Source organism: Ictidomys tridecemlineatus, chromosome 11 (genome assembly GCF_052094955.1).
Source record: "Ictidomys tridecemlineatus isolate mIctTri1 chromosome 11, mIctTri1.hap1, whole genome shotgun sequence".
Lineage (NCBI taxonomy): Eukaryota > Metazoa > Chordata > Mammalia > Rodentia > Sciuridae > Ictidomys > Ictidomys tridecemlineatus.
In genome coordinates this window covers 131,491,615-131,511,598 of record NC_135487.1, presented here as the reverse complement: position 1 = coordinate 131,511,598, position 19,984 = coordinate 131,491,615, and the positions used below count along the sequence as shown (strand labels likewise).

At 45.4% G+C, this 19,984-nt stretch overlaps 3 protein-coding genes across 3 annotated transcripts; 2 read left to right on the top strand and 1 right to left on the bottom strand.

Moving 5' to 3' along the window:
- Positions 1–67: 67 nt before the first annotated feature.
- Positions 68–3,583, bottom strand: Aph1a (aph-1A gamma-secretase subunit). Its single transcript, XM_005331150.3, has 7 exons — positions 3,276–3,583; positions 2,596–2,766; positions 2,358–2,431; positions 2,000–2,122; positions 1,721–1,848; positions 1,191–1,314; positions 68–859 (listed from the first exon to the last, which is right to left on the bottom strand). The coding sequence occupies exons 1-7, from the start codon at positions 3,386–3,388 to the stop codon at positions 795–797; spliced, it is 798 nt and encodes a 265-aa protein (XP_005331207.1). The 5' UTR covers positions 3,389–3,583; the 3' UTR covers positions 68–794.
- Positions 3,584–3,610: 27 nt separating this feature from the next.
- Positions 3,611–11,658, top strand: C11H1orf54 (chromosome 11 C1orf54 homolog). The gene is made up of 7 exons (XM_078027650.1): positions 3,611–3,933; positions 5,723–5,787; positions 7,192–7,272; positions 7,677–7,735; positions 8,331–8,444; positions 10,629–10,729; positions 11,584–11,658. The coding sequence occupies exons 1-6, from the start codon at positions 3,908–3,910 to the stop codon at positions 10,725–10,727; spliced, it is 444 nt and encodes a 147-aa protein (XP_077883776.1). The 5' UTR covers positions 3,611–3,907; the 3' UTR covers positions 10,728–10,729; positions 11,584–11,658.
- Positions 11,659–14,364: 2,706 nt separating this feature from the next.
- On the top strand, positions 14,365–18,806 carry Ciart (circadian associated repressor of transcription). Its single transcript, XM_005331154.5, has 6 exons — positions 14,365–14,472; positions 15,034–15,459; positions 15,611–15,686; positions 15,913–15,991; positions 16,098–16,209; positions 18,152–18,806. The coding sequence occupies exons 2-6, from the start codon at positions 15,094–15,096 to the stop codon at positions 18,668–18,670; spliced, it is 1,152 nt and encodes a 383-aa protein (XP_005331211.1). The 5' UTR covers positions 14,365–14,472; positions 15,034–15,093; the 3' UTR covers positions 18,671–18,806.
- The last annotated feature ends 1,178 nt before the right edge of the window (positions 18,807–19,984 follow it).

Here is a 19,984-nt window from a genome sequence, read left to right as displayed (position 1 = left end):
GGCACAGGAGGGCAGAAATCTCAATTAACATATCATTCCCTCCCTTAGAAGTCAACTTCCCCCACAATTATAAAGTACTTTTTATTAGTCAAAAATCACAATCACCTTGATTAAAAGGATGGGACACTCCACCCTCAGCAGAAAATGATACAGTTTATAGAAAACCTCCCCAACCCTCCCATACCCCAATTAAAAACTAGAAAAACCCCACCCTCCTTCCCTGGGATGTCCTGGAGTCCGACTGCTCCAGTGGCACTGCAGCTCTGGAGTGGCCGGCTCACGACAGCACCCTCCACTTCACCTTGGGGAGAGGAGGGATGCTGGTGGCCAAGGAGGTTAAGACCATTAGTTCCAGTAATACCAGTTCCCAAACATGCACTTCCTGCCTTTCCCCCAGGGCCTGGGACCAAGGGAAAGGGGACAGAAATGAGCCCAGCCACAGGAACAATTTGAGGAGGGAAAATAATAGCCCAAGGAGGTGAGGAGAGTTCCAACATACCTCCTCCCTCCCTCCACTTAAAAAAAAAAAAAAAGGCAGTTTGGGGTCTTTATCACACCAAAAAATGGTTCCCTTCAGACCTGAGAAAAAGACCAAGATGTCCAGTCTGGGGAGGGGGTACTGGAAAACTCAGAGATCATCTACCCTTGAGCTTCCATCCATTTCATCTCCAGGGCAAAGGCTAAACTAGGTCCCTTTTCTTGGCAACCTGCACTGTTCAGAACTGGAGATGGAGAAATACAGGGCGAGGAGATCAGGAGGGCACCCCAGGCCCAGGGGTCCCCCCCAGGTTCCCTCAGTCCTCGGGTGGGATGCGCAGGGCAGAATACACCATCACCCGACTGTCCTCCTGCCGTCGGCCTGCAGAGGGGAAGGGGGGTGAGTCATGGGCAGGGTGAGAGCAGAGCACTGACACATAGAGATTCCTGGACAACACGGGGGTCCCCAGGTGGTGGGGTAAGTGCAGATTCAAACCCACCAGTCACTGACTGGCTGAACCCAGGCTACTCCTGGTAAAGCTCAGAAACTAAAGGTCACAAATGGACAAAGCAAAACCCTGAAGGTTGTTGGGGTAGACCAACGAAGAGAGAGAAAGTGGGCAATGGACCCGGGCTGGGGCTGGGTTCAGTCATGGGCAGTGGACAGGCAGGTGGGATCTGTCAGGCGATCATTCCAGGTAGTCAGTCCTTACACGAGAGGCTGCGCTGGATACTTCGGAGGGACCCTCCAGCTGTGATGAAGGCCCAGAGCCCCATGGAAACAGTCACTGCATAGATGGGCAGCAAGCTGGCCTCATACCAGGGGTTCAGGAAAGTCTGAGAATGAGGGTAAGAGTATAAAAGAAGTTAGATTCTTTCCCTGACTAATCCCTACATTCTTTTTGTACCTCTAACCCAAGCCTCCCCCAGACATCTTACTCAGATTCCCCAGTCTTTCCCTTCAGGACACCAACATCTTGTAGTTAAAGGGATTCGATTTTCCACTCCCTCAAAGATTACGACGGCTGCCGCTCATCTCAGGCCCTCTGCATTATAGTTTGCCTAATCCGTTCAAACTCTTCCCCAGAGCATCCTCAGAGCAGGTGACATAACTAATGCTGTAGAGACTCACCTTTCTGCCTCTGCTCAATGTAAATCGGAAATTTTCAGAGAGGACACATACCCCCATCCCACTTGCCATTAAATGCTTTTCTCCCTAACTTGGCCCCTATCTCCAACTCACCAGTCCTGATGTCAGTAGGTGACTCCCAACCACCAGGCCCAAAGCCCAGTACCGTCTCCTCTCACAGGCATCAAAGAACACAACTCCCCAAAAGGTATGGAGCAGGATAATGGCTGCTGTCAGAAAGGCTGCAGGGAGGAAGATGGGGATGAGACATCCCTGATCTTCTCCCAGCCTCCTGAGATGTGAAGCCAAAGAAGTCTCCCAGGGAAGGCCAATAAATCAGATCAGGGCCAGGGATAAATGGGACATGAAGGTAAGATATGAAGTGAGCCTTACCTGAAGTTAGGAAGTAATAGGGTGAGTCTCCATGGATCCCAACCACACCTGGCCCAAGTGCATCAGCCAAAATATTGATAACAGAGAAGACACCACTGATGATACCGAAGGAGAGACCAGAAACTGTGGGGAGGGAGGGTGCCATCAATGTCAGAAATCACTACAGCCTCATTACCAATGACCTCCTCCCCATTCCCAGTTACATTTCTCCCACACCTACTCTCCCTCCAGACCACCTCTCCTTGGAATCAGGTATGAAGGGAAAAAAGAAGTCACTCAGAATATGTGGATGTTTGGAGATTTCCCTAGGGGAGGGGGCTGTCCAACTCCCTCCGCAGGTCCCTCTCCCTCGGCTCACCATAGGCCATCTGGCGAATGGAGATGGGAGATCTTCCGTCCTCACTCAGCGATGCTAACCCCTCATCTGCCTTCCTGGGATGAGGTGGAGTAGGGGAAGCATGAGGGAGGGCAGGAGTGCTCCTTTCCCTCTAATGTCTTCCCCCGGTGCCTCTTACAAACCACCACCCAAGGGCTGCCCCATTTCCCACAGTGCAATCCTCTGCCCCTCTTCCCTCCAGACCACCCCATCTTCTTACTTAAGCAGCTTGTAGTAGGCAAAGCGGAAGGCCTCCTGAAGAAGGACAGAGACAGCAGCACCAAAAATCAGGAGGCCATACTGGAGACGGGCATCTGACCGGTCTGTCACATGGACCAAGATGAACCAGACCACAGAGGCCAGGAGCAGGGAGACCAGCCAGAAAAATGCCCTGAGAAAAGACAAGGACAAGGGTAAGGGCAGCCAGAGAAATCAAGGAAGGGAACCAGCCAAGGCTGCAGCATGAAAAATGGAAGTTAGACTTCTGGATGGTCAGAGAGCAGGGACTAAATAGGGTGGGTGTCTGCACCAAGGAACTCGTCTGTAGGAACTGGAAGTAGGGAAGGGGTACAAATCTGGTCACACAGTCTTCAGAGAGATGAGAATCAGAGCCCTGAAGGGTGAGGTGTCCACGCCTGGCTCCTCCCGCAGGGACCGGGCTCGGCCAGCCGAGGTCAGCACAGCCCCTCAGGAGTCTCGGCCTTGGGCCTCCCGGTCCCGCCGGGAGCGCACAGGAGGAAATCTGCGGCCGCTGCTCGGCGGAGACCGACCGCCGGGAGGGGCGGACCGCCCGGACCGCGTCCGACCGTCCAGCCTGGGGCCAGGGCTCGCCCAGCTCCTCCAGCCCCTTCCGCTTCTCTCTTCGACGCTCTCACGCCTCTTCGACCACCCGCTACTCACCCCGCGACCAGGATGATAACGCGGAGAGGGTCCCCAGCCACAGTGATCAGGAAAAGCGCGAAGGCTGGGCCGAAGGCGACGAAAGTGCATCCGAAAAACACCGCAGCCCCCATGGCTGGGCAGCGGGGGAGGAGCCCCGGCCGCAGGCGCAGGACGCAGCGGCGCGCCACCGGGGAGTCCGCGTGGGGGCGGGGACGCGACCCCACCAGGGGCGCGGTGCAATGTCACCCCCGGACCCCGGGGAAGGGGAAGGGGGGTACCGAAGCCCCAGAGGGTCCGCCCGACTCGGTCTACGGAAGCCGAGGAGGGGAAAAACCCCGGCCGCAGCCCCATGGCCACCTCCCCTCCAGTCCCCACCCCCGGAAGGCCGCGGAGACGCGCGTGGGCGGGGCTGCGGGCCGTGGGCGTGACCGCACGGCCTGCCGGGAGTCGTAGTCCCCGGCCCGAGCCGGAGCGGCCTGGGCGGGGCTGGGCCTGGCGCCGGCTCGGACCCCGGAGTCCGGCTGCGCCTTGGCCGCGATTTCCTTTCATCACTTTGCAGGGAAGGGTGGTAGCAATTCTGCTGCTTCTTGAAGGGCTTCAGAAGGGGAAGATCCTGTTTGAATCCAAGAGACAAATACAAAGAACACAGGATGGGGTGGCAAGGAGATAGAGACGGGTATTGTTCTTACTTGAATCAGAGGAAGTTGGCTACAATTGCTGCCTAAAGGATGGAGGTTGGACTTAAAAGCAGGAGCTCTTTGGACAGGAATACATCGTATGGCTAATGAAGTCTTCATCTGTGATGACAATCAGAGAGAAGCAAAAGGGCCTGGAGAGAAATATTGCAAAGGAATTTTTAGAAGGAATTGAGAAGTTAAAAAGCAATCAGAACAATGGGGTTGAGAGAAAAAAGCACACATCCCCCACCCCACCCCCCAGTTATTCAATTCCTTTTATGTCATACTTCCTCTATTTATTTTCTGAAAAATAAACTTCAGTGGCATCTTTTCCTCAGACTGCAGAGAGAGAGAGAGGTTTCCCTATTAGAATGAAGGAAAGTTAAAGTAGGAGAGGAGGGTATGGTCATTCTATTTGAAAGGTGAGAGGTTGATCCTTAGGCAAGGATCCTTAGGCAAGGCAAAGGACTCCTAGGATGGGAAAATGAGAGAATCTGAAATCTTGTTTCTGAAAGAAAAAGGAAAAAAGCCCTATAGAAATTACTTGAAGAGAACTAGGATTCCTGGAAGGGATTTATCATTTCAAATGTATACACTCACATAGATGTCTCATGCTTTTTCCAAAAAATTCTGGAAAGAAGCTGAACAATATATTTGCACAGAAAGTCACTGAGAAATCTTTCCCTAATAAGCTTGAGAGGACGGGAGCATCTTGGCCAGTGCTAAGGACTCAGTCAGGGGAAGACATGGGGGTTAGACAACTTTTTGAGCTGTTAGCATAGTGTCTCCTGACACATAAAAGCAGGCTCTAACCTGTCCTGTATATGGGTGATCTCTTGAGTATGGGTGATCTCAGAGAGACTTGCGTAGTGACTGGCTCATGGTAGATGCTAAGCAGATATTTATTAACTGTGTCAAAACAAAACACTGTATTCTTTTCTTATTCCATTGCCTGTGAGCTCTGAATTGCCTAGCAAACTGCATCTAATACATGTTACTGTTTCTGATCTGAATTGAATGAAAATGGGAAATCAAGAAACAATGATAAGGACTCTACCCCTGTAGTCCTTAATTAAGGGAACTATACCAAATGACTGAAAAGGGAAGGTGGAGTATGGCATCAATTACAGGGAAAGACATTCTGTGCACTACTTTTTCCACTCCATATACAGAGGAAGTTAGGGAAAAGGTGAGATGAGGTCATCACTGACCAGAGAGGATATAACTAGCCTTGGCTGAGAGATTTTTATCAGAAGCAACTCAGCAGGTGTTTTGAGAGTCAAACTACAATAGGTAAATATTGCTCCCATCCTCCATAGCCAAGACAGGCAGAGAAGAGGGACTATTTTCAGTCTAGGAAAAAAAAAAAAAAAAAAACACCCCCCCTCCTTTGAGCATTTCCAAAGAAATTGGTGAAAGAGACTATGATTAATCCTCAGAGAGAAAAGCAACTCTGGATGGTGAGTGGTAAATGAGGAACAGCAAGAAGGTGAGCTTTTTGCAAGGACTAGGAGGAAAAAAGAATAGGTAGACTTCTTTGGTAGCAGCAGTGGGAGTATTGCATGAACCCAATCTAGGGCTGAGGAGTTTCATGAACAAGTCCGCATCTTTTGCCTCTCTCAGCTCTGGCTAAGGACGGGTAGTAACTGAAGATCTAGTCAGTAAGTAGGCGGAGAATTCTGCCCCCAGGGAGAAGAGTCATGTAATTCCCTCCCAGCTTTGGAGCAGCAGGGGAGGCGGGGTAAGTTTGGTGGGAAACAGAGTAATTTCCTCTTTTTACTTTCAAAGCTATAGTGCAAAATCCAGAATGGATGTCCTCTTTGTAGCCATCCTTGCTATGCCACTTATCCTGGGTAAGTCCCCTTCTCTTTCTGAGCTTTTGCACTTGGTCTTCTACCATAAATGGGGTGGGAGAAAAAAACCTGGGGAGAAGATGAGTAGTATATTTCAATGGGGAGTGATTGCACTTTCTTATCTGTGCCAGAGTCCAATGATGGGGCAGAACAGAGATCTGGTTGGCAGAGCCAGGAAACAGGGAGATAAACAGAGTCCAGTCAAAGAAAAGAAGATTTTCAGATGATGAAGGGCAGGGAGGTCCGTTAGCAAGATTCAACTCACTTTTTCACCATAAAGTTGAACAAAACAAGAGGAACTAACAGGAGACCAACCGAGAGAGGTGGACTCTTAGAAGCTGGAGCAGCCTGAAACTTTGTAAAAGAAGCAGGGTATCTCCTTTCCCAGAGAGTAGGAGGCCCGCACACACCCACACAACCTATTAGTGAAGACGTGGCTGTGAGTTGACCTTTAGGTAGTGGAAAACTGGCTGCTCTCAAGAACAGGGTCCCAAGAGTAGCATGGCTCCTTCCCTCTTTTGTTCCCCAGTCTGCCAGGTGTGTGTCTCATTGTTTCCCTTTCCCCTAGATTCTTGTGTCATTAGTTTAGGATTGGAGGGAAAATGTTCAAGGAGCTCAGGGAAGTGTTTAGGAGGAGACCTAGAGTTCTTGATTCCATCATCGATGCCACATATTTTCATGGAAAAGAAAGACAAACTAATGGAGAAGGGTCATTTAGTCCAGCTGACTCATTTTTTTTTTATATTTATTTTTAGTTTTAGGTGGACACAATATCTTTATTCTTATGTGCTGCTGAGGATTGAACCCAGTGTCTCAGGCATGCTAGGCTAGTATTCTATCACTGAACCCCAGCTCCAGCCCAGCTGACTCATTTTAAGAAAGCGGATAGTTAAATAGTTTCTCAAGGTTATTCTGCTAGTTAGCAGTGAAGGTGGAATGTCTATTAGTTATTTGTGAGAGACACTGATAAAAGTTGATTTCTTAGGTTGCAGGCGTAGCTCAGAGATAGAACACTTGCCTAGCAAGTGCAAGGCCTAGGGGTCAATCCCCAGCACTGTTTAAAAAAAAAAAAATCACAAGTACAGTAAATTCTGTAACATATTGAATAGAATAGAAGATTTGGTGTTTTCAGTTTCTGATCTCCACATCTTCTTCCTTTTTTAGGTTTAGTTCTCTCTTTGGGTTTCTAGTATGTGAAGGGACCTGTTTCTTTCTCAAGAGTTCCTGATTTGGAAGGGCATGGAGTACCAGGCCTCAGTTCAGATATGGAATCCAGAAGACAGAACAGTTTAGAAGTGCAGAGTCAGGGAGATAACAAGACCCTTGGAGGGGAGGCCAAAAGAAGAAAAACTGGTAGATTTAGGATCAACTTCAGATTTTGACCTATAGTCCTTATCTCCATAGGACAAGAATATGAGGATGAAGAAGGATTGACAGAAGATTATTATCAGGTGGCCTATTATTACACAGTCACTCCTAATTATGGTGAGTGCCCCTGATCCTAAGTGGGGTGGAGAAAGACTTTGTGAATACTTAGTTCTAAGACTATGCCCTTCCCTTTGCAACAGAAAAACTGAATGAGAGGGAAGTTTGGCTAGGAACAAAAATTATCAAAATTCATGCTTTTATTTTTTCAAGCTAGTGATTTTTAATTCTTTGGAAAATGGCTGAAACACTTTGGACAGTTTCAAATTTATAAATTTGAATGAAAATATAAACACATTATTTATAAACATTTTGACACTAAAGTTAATTAGAAGTGGAATTTACCAATATATTTTACAACTTGAGCAAGTTAAAGCGTTCTGTGCAATTTCTTCCCCTTTCATTACTGGATCTAGAATTCCCTTTTTCCATTGTTACTACTAATTTTTTTTTCTCCTCCCCAGATGACTTTAGTGCAAATTTCACCATTGATTACTCCATGTTTGAGTCAGAGGACAGGTTGGTGAGTGACCTCTACATTTTAGAGTGGCAGGATAAATCAAAGTTAAAAAGAAACTGGGCAATGTTGAAATGTAACCTTGATTAGCAAGAAAGAAAATTTGGTCGACTGAGAGAAACTAGAAAGTGGGTCCCAAACAGACTTGTCAATAATAACTGGGGAGGAGAAGGAAGCCAAGCCCAGTAGATTTACTAAGAACTAAGAAAGAGGGGCAGTCAAAAGATTTGTTGAGCTGTAATCTCAGCAACTCGGAAGGCTGAGGCAGGAGGATCTCAATTCAAGGCCAGCCTCAGCAATTTAGGAAGACCTCGCCTCAAAATAAAATAAAAAGAATTGGGGATGTAGCTTAGTGGCAAAGCATACCTGGTTTTCAGTTCCCATCAAGTACTTCAAAACAAAAAAACCAAAAAGGACTTGTTGAACGGGATAGGTAATACATTATCCAGGAAAGTACAGAGTAGGGAGAATTCCAGAGCTTAAGTCTTTGCTAGTGGGAAGGGTGACCTGGTTGAGTACTGGTGCAGGGGAAAATAGAGAATCTATGAGGATGTTGGATGGAAGTGACGATAACTCTATTTCCCAATCCTACTGAGAGAAGAACAGTTTGGATAAGGAAGAAACAACACAAGCAGTGGAGACTACCATTATTCTTAAAACAGAACATGCAGATCATCAGAAGCCTGTCACCATGAAAGCAGTAACAATGGAAACAGTAAGTTGAATGGGAATTAGAGAGGAGGGAGAGAATTCATCCCTTACCCAGATAGATCCCAGGGCTGGTGACATGGAGTAGAGAGAGGGCTGCAATACTAGGCTTTGGTGGAGGTGGAAACCAGATAGCTACTGCTGCAACGCAGGTGTTCATCTCAACTTGGCCATCAAATATCTCACTGAGATCTAACATCCATACAAACACAGGGAAGATCCATTCCAGTTAAATTTCAGTTCAGTTGTACTTAATATGTATGTGGTCTGTGTCTAAGGCTGCTGAGGGTACTGATGGAAAGAAACCTAAGATGTTGCTATTGCCCTGAGGCATTTACAAGATGCATGATTACATTTATGAAATATTTAGAATAAAATGAATTTAATACAATATTAGATTACCTATAAGTTTGAGAACATATGACATAGGTAAGTGTTTTAGACATTGTAGGAAGAGAGCTTGTACAAGGTAGAATTGTCAGGAAGGTTTAGGAGGTGATGATGCTTTAGATGAACTAAACTTGATGGGAAATTGTGAAAGAACAAGTGCAATTAGGGGGAGGAACAGTTACTATAAGAGTAAACAAGCTTCATAGGTGAAGGAAATAATACAAGTATGATATGTTTAGTGAATGGGGTGTGATTGAAGAAGAGAGTCTAGAGATGGAAAGAGTAGGAATCAAGTTTTAAAAAAGTACAAACTCCTAATATTTGCTTGATAACTTTGCATAAGGCAAGATAGGACTAAATTATGGATAGTCTGAAATGTTGGACTGAAGTTTGGCCTTATAATCAATAGGGAGCCTAGTAAGTCCTTCATATGATAAAGAAATGATGAAAGTAGGGCTGGGGATGTGGCTCAAGCGGTAGCCCTCTCCCCTGACATGTGTGCTGCCCAGGTTCGATCCTTAGCACCACATACAAACAAAGATGTTGTGTCTGCTGAAAACTAAAAAATAAATATTAAAAAATTCTCTCTCTATCTCTCTCTCATCTTTAAAAAAAATGATGAAAGTAGCATTTTAGGGGAAAAATAAAACTATTCATCTGGATTGTGCAAGATGCCATTTAGTGTAGAAAGATTCATCAGATTTGCATTGTTCCAACAACAATCTATTAAAAGCCTGGACTAAGGAAGTGGTATTTTAAATCCAGAGGAGAAAGATAAGAAATACTTCGAAGAAAATGCCTTGCTTCATTAATAATTTCATCTCCGGAATAAATGAAGAGAGATTAAAAATATCACATAGGTTTTAAACATGTTTGAGAAAATGGAAACTATGGGAAGCCAGTGTGGTTTAGGAGGGAAGTTATAAATTTGGTATTGGCTAAGTTAAAGGGATTCTGCCGGCCCCAAGAGGGTGTCCTTTAGGCAGCTGAACTACGTCAGAGCTAGAGTTCTAAGTGCAAAGTCACAGTTATGAAAGTGAATGAGCTCAACAGAGCCAGTATGCACAGAAGCTCAAAAGACCAATGAACGTGGCTACAATTAGTAGAAAGAGGAAGAGGAACCAATCAAATAGAGAATGACTGACTGGAGAGGCAGGCAGCTGGCCAAGTCTGTGTTATAGAGTCTAGAAGAGAAAGCTTACTATAATCAACCAAATGCTACCAAGAGGCCAAGGAGAAGGAGAACTTTGGTAATCCCTAAGAAAGTAGTTTTAATTAAGTTAAGAGAAGGTAAATTATGAGGAAATAGAAGCAGATATAGACTAACCACCTGAAAAATCCTGGTAATGGAAAAAAAAATGGCGACAGCTGGAAAGGGCAACAGGGTCAAAAGAGCAACCTAGATAGAGCTGACCATAAGTGGGAGGCGCTGGTAGGAATGGAAAACAAAAGATTGACAATAGGCACAAACACATGTTTTTAAAGTATACAGTTTGTTCACTTTGGATTGTAACTCTCTTGAGAACAGGAACCACATTTTATTTGTATTTATATCCCCCCATAGCACCAAGAGCAGTGTCATGCACATAATAGATAAAAATAGTGTCACTGAATTGAGTGGGGTCTCCTCGGTATGGTCAGGGATGGAAGAAAGAACGTCTTATAGTAGTGGAGAGGAGAGTCAGAACTTCCCTTGAGGCCAACGGTAAGAAAGAGGTTGGTGTAAAGATATGCCTATCCTCCTGAGAAGTGGGAAGTAATAGGATGACACTGGCCTGATGTGGGGGCATCTGTATTTTAGCAGAGTCCAGATCTGAATGATGCTGTGTCCAGTCTGCAGAGTCCTGTTTCTCTTCTCCTGTCATGGGTCCTCCTTCAAGGGGGGATGTATTTCATGTAAAGGTGAGAGTGCAGCCACTGGCCTTGGGGGAGTCTATGAAGTAATTCTTACTAGTTTTCCTTGTCTAGTGTTGCCAGCCTCATCAATTCTCAGCTGCTTAAATATAAAAGAAGGAGCTGGGCATGATGGCACATGCCTTTAATCCCAGTGACTCCAGAGGCTGAGGCAGGAGGATTTCAAGTTCAAAGCCAGCCTCTGCAATTTAGTGAGGCCCTACGCAACTTGGCAAGACCCTGTCTCATAATAAAAAAGTTTTTAAAAGGGCTGGGGATGTGGCTCAGTGATTAAGTGCTGTGGTTTCAGTCCCCAGTACCAAAACAAAAGACAGAAGGATCACATTTAGGAAAAAAAAAAATCCTCATTATCTAATTTTAAAGAAGTTTGTGAGATGTTGAGGCAAAGATTATGAGTCATTAAATTTTCTAAACTGGGAGGACTTCATGACCCCCTAGAGCAGAGGCAGGTGGAATAGAGAAGAAACCTCTCTAGGCTTCCAATATGTCTTGAGGAATCAGAGCTGGTTTCATTCTGGCCCTGGTTCAAAGGGCAAAATGGGTGGGTCCTACAACCTGGTGGAGTTCAGAGGCAAAGTTCCAAGTCAGAAGGGTGGTGGTTCCCTAATGGACTGGGGTGATCATGGGCAAAGGAGCAGGGAAGAGACAGCTGTTATAAGAAGGAATGTTAAGTTGGGGTTCTAAATAACTATGGAGCATAAAGAGATTCAGAGGAGGAGGAAGGAGTGACGAGGGGAAGGAACATATTTCCCCCAAGAGATACAACAGGGGAATCCCAGCTCAGAATATAAATTGGAGGAGTTGGGTTCCCTGACCCTGTTTTCTTCTCTTTGCTTTTTTAGGTGAGAGAAGGCTGCTGTGACTCCTTGGATGGGAGTTTGACTCGAAGAAATTGGAAAATAAAAAAATAAATGAAATCATCTGGTCACTGTCTACTTCATGGGAATCTATTCTAAAGTCACACACTAAAGAGAGTATCAGAATTGGGGGACAGGAAGAGTAGATTAGAAAAAGAATTAGGTGACAATAGATTTGAAGGAATTAGGAATTGTAAATATACCTGGAATTTGGGCTAAAATGAACACCCACAGATGACAGGTTTATCCAGAGTCCATAATTCCCTGTGATTCTATTGTTTTATGTGGTATTGAGACACTATACTTGGGAAATAGGGTTATGGTTTATTTAGAAAACTTTTTTTCTTTTTATAAAATAAGCATATTGGGCTGGGGATGTGGCTCAAGCGGTAGCGCGCTCGCCTGGCATGCGTGCAGCCCGGGTTCGATCCTCAGCACCACATACCAACAAAGATGTTGTGTCTGCCGAGAACTAAAAAATATTAAAAACTCTCTCTCTCTCTCTCTCTCTCTCTCTCTCTCTCTCTCTCTCTCTCCCCTCTCTCACTCTCTCTTTAAAAAAAATAATAAAATAAGCATATTATTAAAAATAAGTAAAATATTAATTATTAGATCAGATTTGAGGGGCTGGGGATATAGCTCAGTTGGTAGAGTGCTTGCCTCACATGCACAAGACCATGGGTTCAATCTCTAGCACCCCCCCACACACAAACACACACACAAAGAACAGATTTGAAATAGTCACACCTTAAGTGGCTATCCTAGGACCCTAATCAGAACCCTAAACACATCAATGTTTACAGCAGCATAATTCACAATAGCCAAGGTATGGAGCCAACTGGGGCACCCTTCAACATGAATGGATAAATAAAATGTGGCCTATGTACACAGTGGAGTATTACTCAGTCATAATGAAGAGTGACTTTATGGCATGTGCTGATAGTTGGAACTGCAGACCATCCTGCTAAGTGAAGTAAGTCAATCCCCAAAAAATCAAAGGTTAAATGCTTTCTCTGATAATCAGAAGCTAATCAAAAATAAGAGGGAATAAAGATCAGTGGAGTAGACAAAAGAGAATGAAGGGAAGGGAGGAGGGATGAGCTAGATAGGAAACAGTGAATCTAACATTCCTATATATATATATATATATATGAATATATCACAGTGAATGTCATCATCATGGACATCCACAGACACAATTAAAAAAAGAAAGAAAAGCTATAAGTAAATAGTACAAAGATCAGTAAAAGGAGAGGAAGGATGGGAATAAAAAAAAAATACTTTTAGGGCTGGGGTTGTGGCTCAGCGGTAGAGCTCTTAGCACGTTTGAGGCTCTGGGTTCAATCCTCTGCACCACATAAAAATAAACAAAATAAAACTATTGTGTCCAATATATATATATATATACACACACACACACACACACACACACACACACACACACACACACATATATTAAATCAGTAGAGGAAAGGGAACAGAGTGGGAGGATGGGAGGAAAATGGGAAATACTGGGGCCTGAATTAGAACAAATTATATTCTGTGCTTTTCTAATTATGTGAAAATGAATTCTATTGTTATGTATAACTTAAAAAAATATATGAATAAGTTCACAGTATTTAAAAAAAAAAAAAGAAGAAGAAGAAGAAGAACTGGGCTGCCCTCTTGCGGTCTCTCCGGTGTCAGAGCTTCAAGCAGCCCACAGTCCCCGGGTCTTACTTCCTCTTACTCCCTTTCCATTGTTCTCTTTAAATATTGCAGGGGGCAACAAATAGTGATGTCTGTTACTTTTGAGACTCTTTAAATTCTGGACCTGTCTCCCTCCCTCCTTCAAAGTCTTTCGAATCCTCTCCAATGGACAAATAAACTGAAGCCGAAGAAGCACGGCCTTGGAGCTCAGGGGTTTTCACACTCAGTTCCCTTTGCTCAAAATCCGATAATTCAGGGCACAGGCCTGAAGAACCGAGGCAGAAAAGTCAGGCAGCACCGAGTTCGGCTTTGACCTCTGCAGTCTTGGCGGGCTGGCATCAGAGCTGGTAACGTGCGTGGCAGGTTATGTAAGGAAAGGGCTGCAGGAGCCGCCCCAGCGGGAGCCCGGGAGAGCACGCCGTGTTCTCGGCCGCCGTCCCCACCCTCCTCACCCAGCAGGGCAGGAGGCACCCAACTCGGAGGAGTGAGAACGGGGAGGTGAAACAGAGCAGGGAGTCACGAGGGCTGAGACGCGGAGACTGGGAGCGGTTACACGGTGTCACACAGCCGTTCGCTCACACACGTTGCTGCACAAGTAACTGACGGGTTCCACGTGCTGTGCTCGTGAGCGGAGGCGCTCACCGAGGGGGCATACGTGTCAGCCGGGGAGGCAGAACCCTGGGTCCCACGCCCCGAGGCACGCGCTTCCCGTCTGACATCCATCCGCCGAACATCCAGCTGCGAGTCTCCTGCGCATCATTATCCTATTTAAGGCCCAGGGCTCCGCCCTTTTTCTCCCCTTCCTACTTTTTCACTCTTTTTTCCATCCTCCTCCTTTTCTCCTCACCGGGTCCTCTCCGGGAGCCGCATGTAGGGGCGGAGCACGGAATGCTTCCCTTCCAGCCAATCGGCACCTGACTGCTTCTTTATTGGCCGAGCCCCTGTGAGCTGTAGCCAATGGGCTGTGAACTTCACTAACGGGAGTCACGTGTTACCGGCTAGCCAACCAATGAGGATGCGAAATCGGTGTACGCAGGGGGAGGCACGTGCCGAGCCGCACGTGTCCGGGAGGGGGGAAGGGGCGGGACCCACAGAGAGTGGGGCGGAGGTGGGTAGCCCAGACCCAGAGAGACTGAGAAGCAGCCGGAGCCGGAGCCGGAGCCGAGAACGAGCCGATCGACCCAGGTAAGGAGACTCAGAGGGCTGTGAGGGAGCCGTGGAGAAGGCTGGGGCCGGGGGGGAGTGGGTTTGGGTGAATGCGCGCAGATGTGGGTATTGGTAGGGATTGCATCACCTGGCCGGCGCGACTGTAGATCCCTTGATCAGGGATATTGATCAAGACAGATTGGGGAAGGTTAGGAGGTCGGTCCCTGTGGGGGCGATTTCCACAGGGACGCTAGGTAGGTTAGGTAGGTTCAGGTGTGCAGATTTACACTCGCCGGTGGCTGGCCTCAGACGCCAACGGCGAGGTCGAGCTGGGGAACAAACCAGGAGAACAGCAGAGGAGGGGAAGGTGTCCGAACCGAGGGAAAAGAACAGAGGATGTTTCAGGCCCAGAGCTGATCGGCAGAGGCCAGAGAGGCAGCCCCAGTTTTTTCATGGGTGGGGGTAGGGGAGGTGACTTTTTCTATTGTCTCTATTGGGCAGGGGAAATAGAGGTGTTATCCCGTGCAGTACACCTCCGTCTCCCCGTCCGTTTCCTGATCCTTAGACTCTGGTTTCCAACTCCCTCGCTTTGCTCTTCAGTTGCAGGTTCGGATCTTTGGGTACTCCAGGACCTGCTCTCCAGCCCCTGCTTCTGGACCTATGGATTCTCCATCTAGTGTTTCTTCTTATTCCTCCTCCTCTCTTTCTCCCTCTTTTTCCACCTCCCCAGTGAACGGTGATTTTGGCTTCCCCTCCGATAGTGAGAGGGAGAACAAGGGGTCCCAAGGGCCCAGGCCAGACACTGTTGGGCAGAGGGGATGTTTCCGACCTAGCCCGGGTCCTATCCGCTGTAGGCATCGTTGCAAGGTTTCCAGTAACCAACATACAGCATCTCATCTGGAACAGCGAGGCTTGACTTCTCCTATGGCAGAATCTGGGATCAAAAGATCAAGAGATGGTGAATTGGAAACCGTTGTAAACATCCAGGGTTGTACCACGGAGGGAGACCTGCTCTTTGCTCAGAAGGTAGGAGAAAGGAAATGATAATGCTAAACACTCAACTGGTTAGGACCTTAAGAGGATAGTACTGACTCCCAAATTTGGAAGTAGAGGAAATATGGCTACTCACATGGACAATTCTTGGTCTTCTCATAGCCTCTGTCCTATTTTCCTACAGTGTAAAGAGCTCCAAGGATTCATTCGCCCCCTCACGGATCTACTGAATGGGCTGAAGATGGGTCGTTTTGAGAGAGGTAATTGCCTGATTATTTGCATTATTTTGGACTAGGTTCCCACCTTAGTATCTGTCTCTCTTGAATGTGTATATCTCTAAAGTCTTTATTCAGAGCCTGAATTGTTCCTTTTTTTGCATTTGTGATTTATTTAATTCCTTTAGGCAAATCATTTTAACCCCTTCTGCCTTCCTTTATCTTACTACAGTATTGAATCTTGGTCCTTAATCTTTCTGTCTGACTCCAGGATTGAGCAGTTTCCAACAGAGTGTGGCAATGGACAGGATCCAGCGCATTGTAGGTGTTTTGCAGAAGCCTCAGATGGGGTAAGTCCACCTGATTCTTTCCCCAGTACCATATAAAAAGGAGATCTCTCCAATCCTTTCTTGTTTCTTTTTTAATACTTGTTTTGTTTTAATGTCCTTTTCATAGGGAGCGTTATCTAGGAACCCTGCTACAAGTAGAAGGGATGTTGAAGACTTGGTTTCCTCATATAGCTGCCCAGAAGTCATCACTGAGTGGTAGCAGGCACCAGATGGCCAAGGTAAGAACTTAAACCCTAACAAAGAAGCAGGAGAATAATGGAGGAAAGGGAATATTCATGCATTTTCTTCTGGATCTTTTCCTCAAGTTTCTCTTAGGAAAGGAATGCCTAAACTTCCTGCATTGTCTTAATTCCTAGATGATTTTTGTTCTATTTTGTTTGGATCACTAGGCAGAACTCCACAAAGTTTAATCCTGTCCCTCATGTGGCAGTGAATCTGCTTTCTGTACAGATACAGAAGGCGTTTTTTTTTACCTGGACAAATTATTCATGCAGGAAGATGCCTCAGCTTCTTTCTGTAAACTCTTTCTTCCTTGCTGCCCCTAAAACTCTCGCCCTCTCCCTCTTTTGACTCCAGTACAAGTATCCTTGTATCAAATCCTCTGGAGGCCTGTAAGTCTACACTGGGTTTCACGGACTGGTCATAAGAGGTATATCACTGGGAATCCGGGAAAGGGCACCTATGGGGCATCCATGAGAAGAGTGTTGAATAGATTCTTGGACCTGGTGTGGAAGTGACCTTTTTTTTGTGCATTCAAATAACAGGATATTTAGAGGGCATTCAAGTAATGGGGGGGGGGTGTCCTTGATAATGACCTATCCTTGTGTTCAATCAATAGCAGTTACTAATGCTGTGAAAATAACTTGATTAAAAAATGAGTAGAATTATTTGGGGTTATAGCTTAGTGGCAGAGCACTAGCCTAGCATGCGTGAGGCACTGGGTTCAATCCTCAGCACTACATAAAAATAAAACAAATGAAATAAAGGCATTCTGTCCCATCTACAACTACAAAAAAAAAATTTAAAAAACAAGCTGGCTGCAGTGGCTAAGGCCTGTAATCTCAGCAGCTCAGGAGGCTGAGGCAGGAGGATTTCAAGTTTAAAGCCAACCTCAGCAACTTATTGATGCCCTAGGCAACTTAGTGAGACCCTGTCTCTAAATAAAACATTAAAAAGGACTGGTGATGTGGCGCAGTTAAGTGGGTTTAATCCCTGGTACTGAACAGAAATAAATAAGTAGAGGGATCTTGCCTGAATATTAATTTATACTTCATAAAACATTCAACATAAAAAATTAGAATTTAAAATAGAGGGCTGGGGCTGTGGCTCAGAGGTAGAGCACTCACCTAGTAGACATGAGATACTGGATTTGATCCTAGCACCACATAGAAAATAAAATATATTGTGTCCACCTATAACTAAAAAAAAAATTAACAATAAAAATAAAATATAGAAATTGTGGAATGATGTTTTCAATTAAAAATCCACTTTTTTTAAAAATAGTTAGGCACAATACTACATGCCTGTAATCCTAGCTACTCAGAAAGCAGGGGCAGGAGGATCACAAGTTTGAGGCCAGCCTTAGCAAAAACAAAACAACTTTTCTTTAAATAAATTCTACATTGGGTGTGGTGGAACATGTCTATAATCCCAGCTACTGGGGAGGCTGAGGCAGGAAGATCTCAAGTTTAAGGCTAGCCTTAGCAATTTAGCAAGGCTCTCAGCAACTTAATGAGACCCTATATAAAAAAAATCATATATATATATATACATACACACATATATATATATATATATATATATATATATATATACATACACATAGACACACACACATACATACATACATACATCTGAAAGGAATTGTTTTATAAATAGTGAGAATCTGTAGGACTATTTGTTGAATATCCAGTGTCTTATATAGTATGTGGCACATAGTAGGCTCTCAACTATTTGCTGAATAAATGAAAGTATAACTTGATTACTAAAAATTTTGCTTAGTATGTTCTTGCCAGGTAAGAACACATTATCTGTTGCACAAACAAGGTATGTTTGCACTGCAAACCGAGTTACCAAAGAAAGCAAAGTTTTAAACAATAATGTTGGAATCAGTCTGAAAACTTTCTTCACAGTTTTTTTCTTATTTCACTCCTTCCCTAGCATTTTCCAAACCACCACAGTAATGAAACTACTTCCTCTTCTGCTCCTCCTCTGGAAAAGATGGGCCCGACACAGCTGGGACATTTAGTTTTTAAACCAAAGCAGCCTTGGCACCTCACAGAATGGCCAGCTATGAACCTCACCTGGATCCACACCACCCCTATTTGCAACCCCCCTCTAAGTTCCCCGGGTACCGTATCTTTTAGCCATGATCCTGTAGGCACTGGGACCAGCATTGGTGTCATCCTTTTCGTCCAGCATGGAGTGCAGTCCTTCACCCACTCTGCTCCTGCCACTCCAGTTCCATCCACTACAGCATCTACTGGTGATCCGAAGAGACTGTCTGGAGAGGGACCTCGTTGTCACAGTTTGCCAGTAACCCTGCCGACAGACTGGGACTGCACTGTGTCCTCTGCTGGTCTACCCACTATGGCCAGTGAGATGCACAAAGGACACCTAGAGGAGCAGCTGAAAAGCTGCCCTCCAGTTGTTTCTGATGCCTGTCTCCTCAGCCCCTAACCCACCCATGCAGTTGTCCTCTGTGATCCCCAATTTGTGTAAATATATGTACATATAGATTTTTTACTTTTAATGTGTGTGTTTGTGTTTAGAGGAGATAAATCCTTTCTGATTAAATAAATTATTTACCTAAACACTTTGGGGTACATTGAAAACTTTCTGCCTCACATACCGATCTTTATCCTCCGAGTTGCAGAAAAGACGAGATGGGAATGTTTGTGAGTATGAGCTCCACCAAGTTAGAGTCTGGATGGGATGATAGAAATCTGGGGGAGAAGTAAAGAGACTCCTGCTGCTGTTTTCTGAGGGAACAGCCTTAGGACAGTTACAGGATTCAAAGTTGGGTTTCCTTTTATTTTTTTTTCAGGTTCAGAGATTACTACCTTTCCCTTTGTGTCTCTCCCCTGTGTAATCTTTTAGCAGGTTCTTCTGCTCTGGGATATCTCTTTGCTTTGATGGGAGATGTTGGTGCTTATGGATAAATGCATAACCTTGTGCTGCCAGAGGGGGGCCCAAGAGCCAAAACAACTATTGCTGGAGTAGCTCAAAGTCCCTTCAAACACTGGGCCTCAAAGAACAAACAAACAAAAAACCACTGGGCCTCATCTTTATTCAAAACACTGCACCTGCTAGGTGTAACTAGACTAAGGAAGGCTACCCATTATCTTCAGGAGGCAAAAATTAAGTCCATGAATATATATGTTTCTACCCTTTTCTCAATATTACTCTATTTCTGATCTTTCCCAATTTCCACGAAAACTATTTCCTTTCCATGATTATTTCCCAATAAGTAAAATCAGGTCTCTCCACTTTGAAAACATTTGTTGAGCCCTGCATGGTAGTGTACTCCAACAACTCCTAGCAACTTGGGAGGCCAAGGCAGGAAGATCACGAAACCAGCTGGTGATTTAGCAAGACTCTGCCCCGCTCCCCAAAAAAGGCCTGGGTATATGGCTCAGTGGTAGAGTGCCCCTGGGTTTAATTCCTTCAAAAAGAAGGAAGGAAGGAAGGAAGACATCTTCAGTCTGATTGTCTTCTTTCTCTTCCTTTCTCCATAATTTTCCCAAGTCCATAATCCTTCCCCCTTCCTGGTACTGGGGATTGAACCCAGGTCCTTACATGTGCTAGCAAGTACTCCATCATTGAGCTCCATCCCCAACCCTTTTTATTTTATTTTGAGACAGAGTCTTGCAAAGTTTCCAAGGCTGGCCTCCAACTAATGATCCTCCTGCCTCAGCCTTCTGGCTTGTTGGGATTACAGGTGTGTCCCATCATTCCTGGCTCCACTACATTTAGTTTGTTGCACCTTCCAGA

Bases quoted from the DNA above. Each gene is read 5' to 3' on its own strand.
- Aph1a (XM_005331150.3), bottom strand. From the start codon at position 3,388: ATGGGGGCTGCGGTGTTTTTCGGATGCACTTTCGTCGCCTTCGGCCCA. The intron at 1,849-1,999 runs GTAAGGCTCACT...TCCTCCCTGCAG, and splicing joins CTATTACTTCCTAACTTCAG to CCTTTCTGACAGCAGCCATT. The intron at 1,315-1,720 runs GTGAGTTGGAGA...CCTCATTCTCAG, and splicing joins ACCTACTGACATCAGGACTG to ACTTTCCTGAACCCCTGGTA.
- C11H1orf54 (XM_078027650.1), top strand. From the start codon at position 3,908: ATGGGGTGGCAAGGAGATAGAGACGG. The intron at 5,788-7,191 runs GTAAGTCCCCTT...TTATCTCCATAG, and splicing joins TGCTATGCCACTTATCCTGG to GACAAGAATATGAGGATGAA. The intron at 8,445-10,628 runs GTAAGTTGAATG...TCTGTATTTTAG, and splicing joins AAGCAGTAACAATGGAAACA to CAGAGTCCAGATCTGAATGA.
- Ciart (XM_005331154.5), top strand. From the start codon at position 15,094: ATGGATTCTCCATCTAGTGTTTCTTCTTATTCCTCCTCCTCTCTTTCT. The intron at 15,687-15,912 runs GTAATTGCCTGA...GTCTGACTCCAG, and splicing joins GATGGGTCGTTTTGAGAGAG to GATTGAGCAGTTTCCAACAG. The intron at 15,992-16,097 runs GTAAGTCCACCT...TCCTTTTCATAG, and splicing joins TTGCAGAAGCCTCAGATGGG to GGAGCGTTATCTAGGAACCC.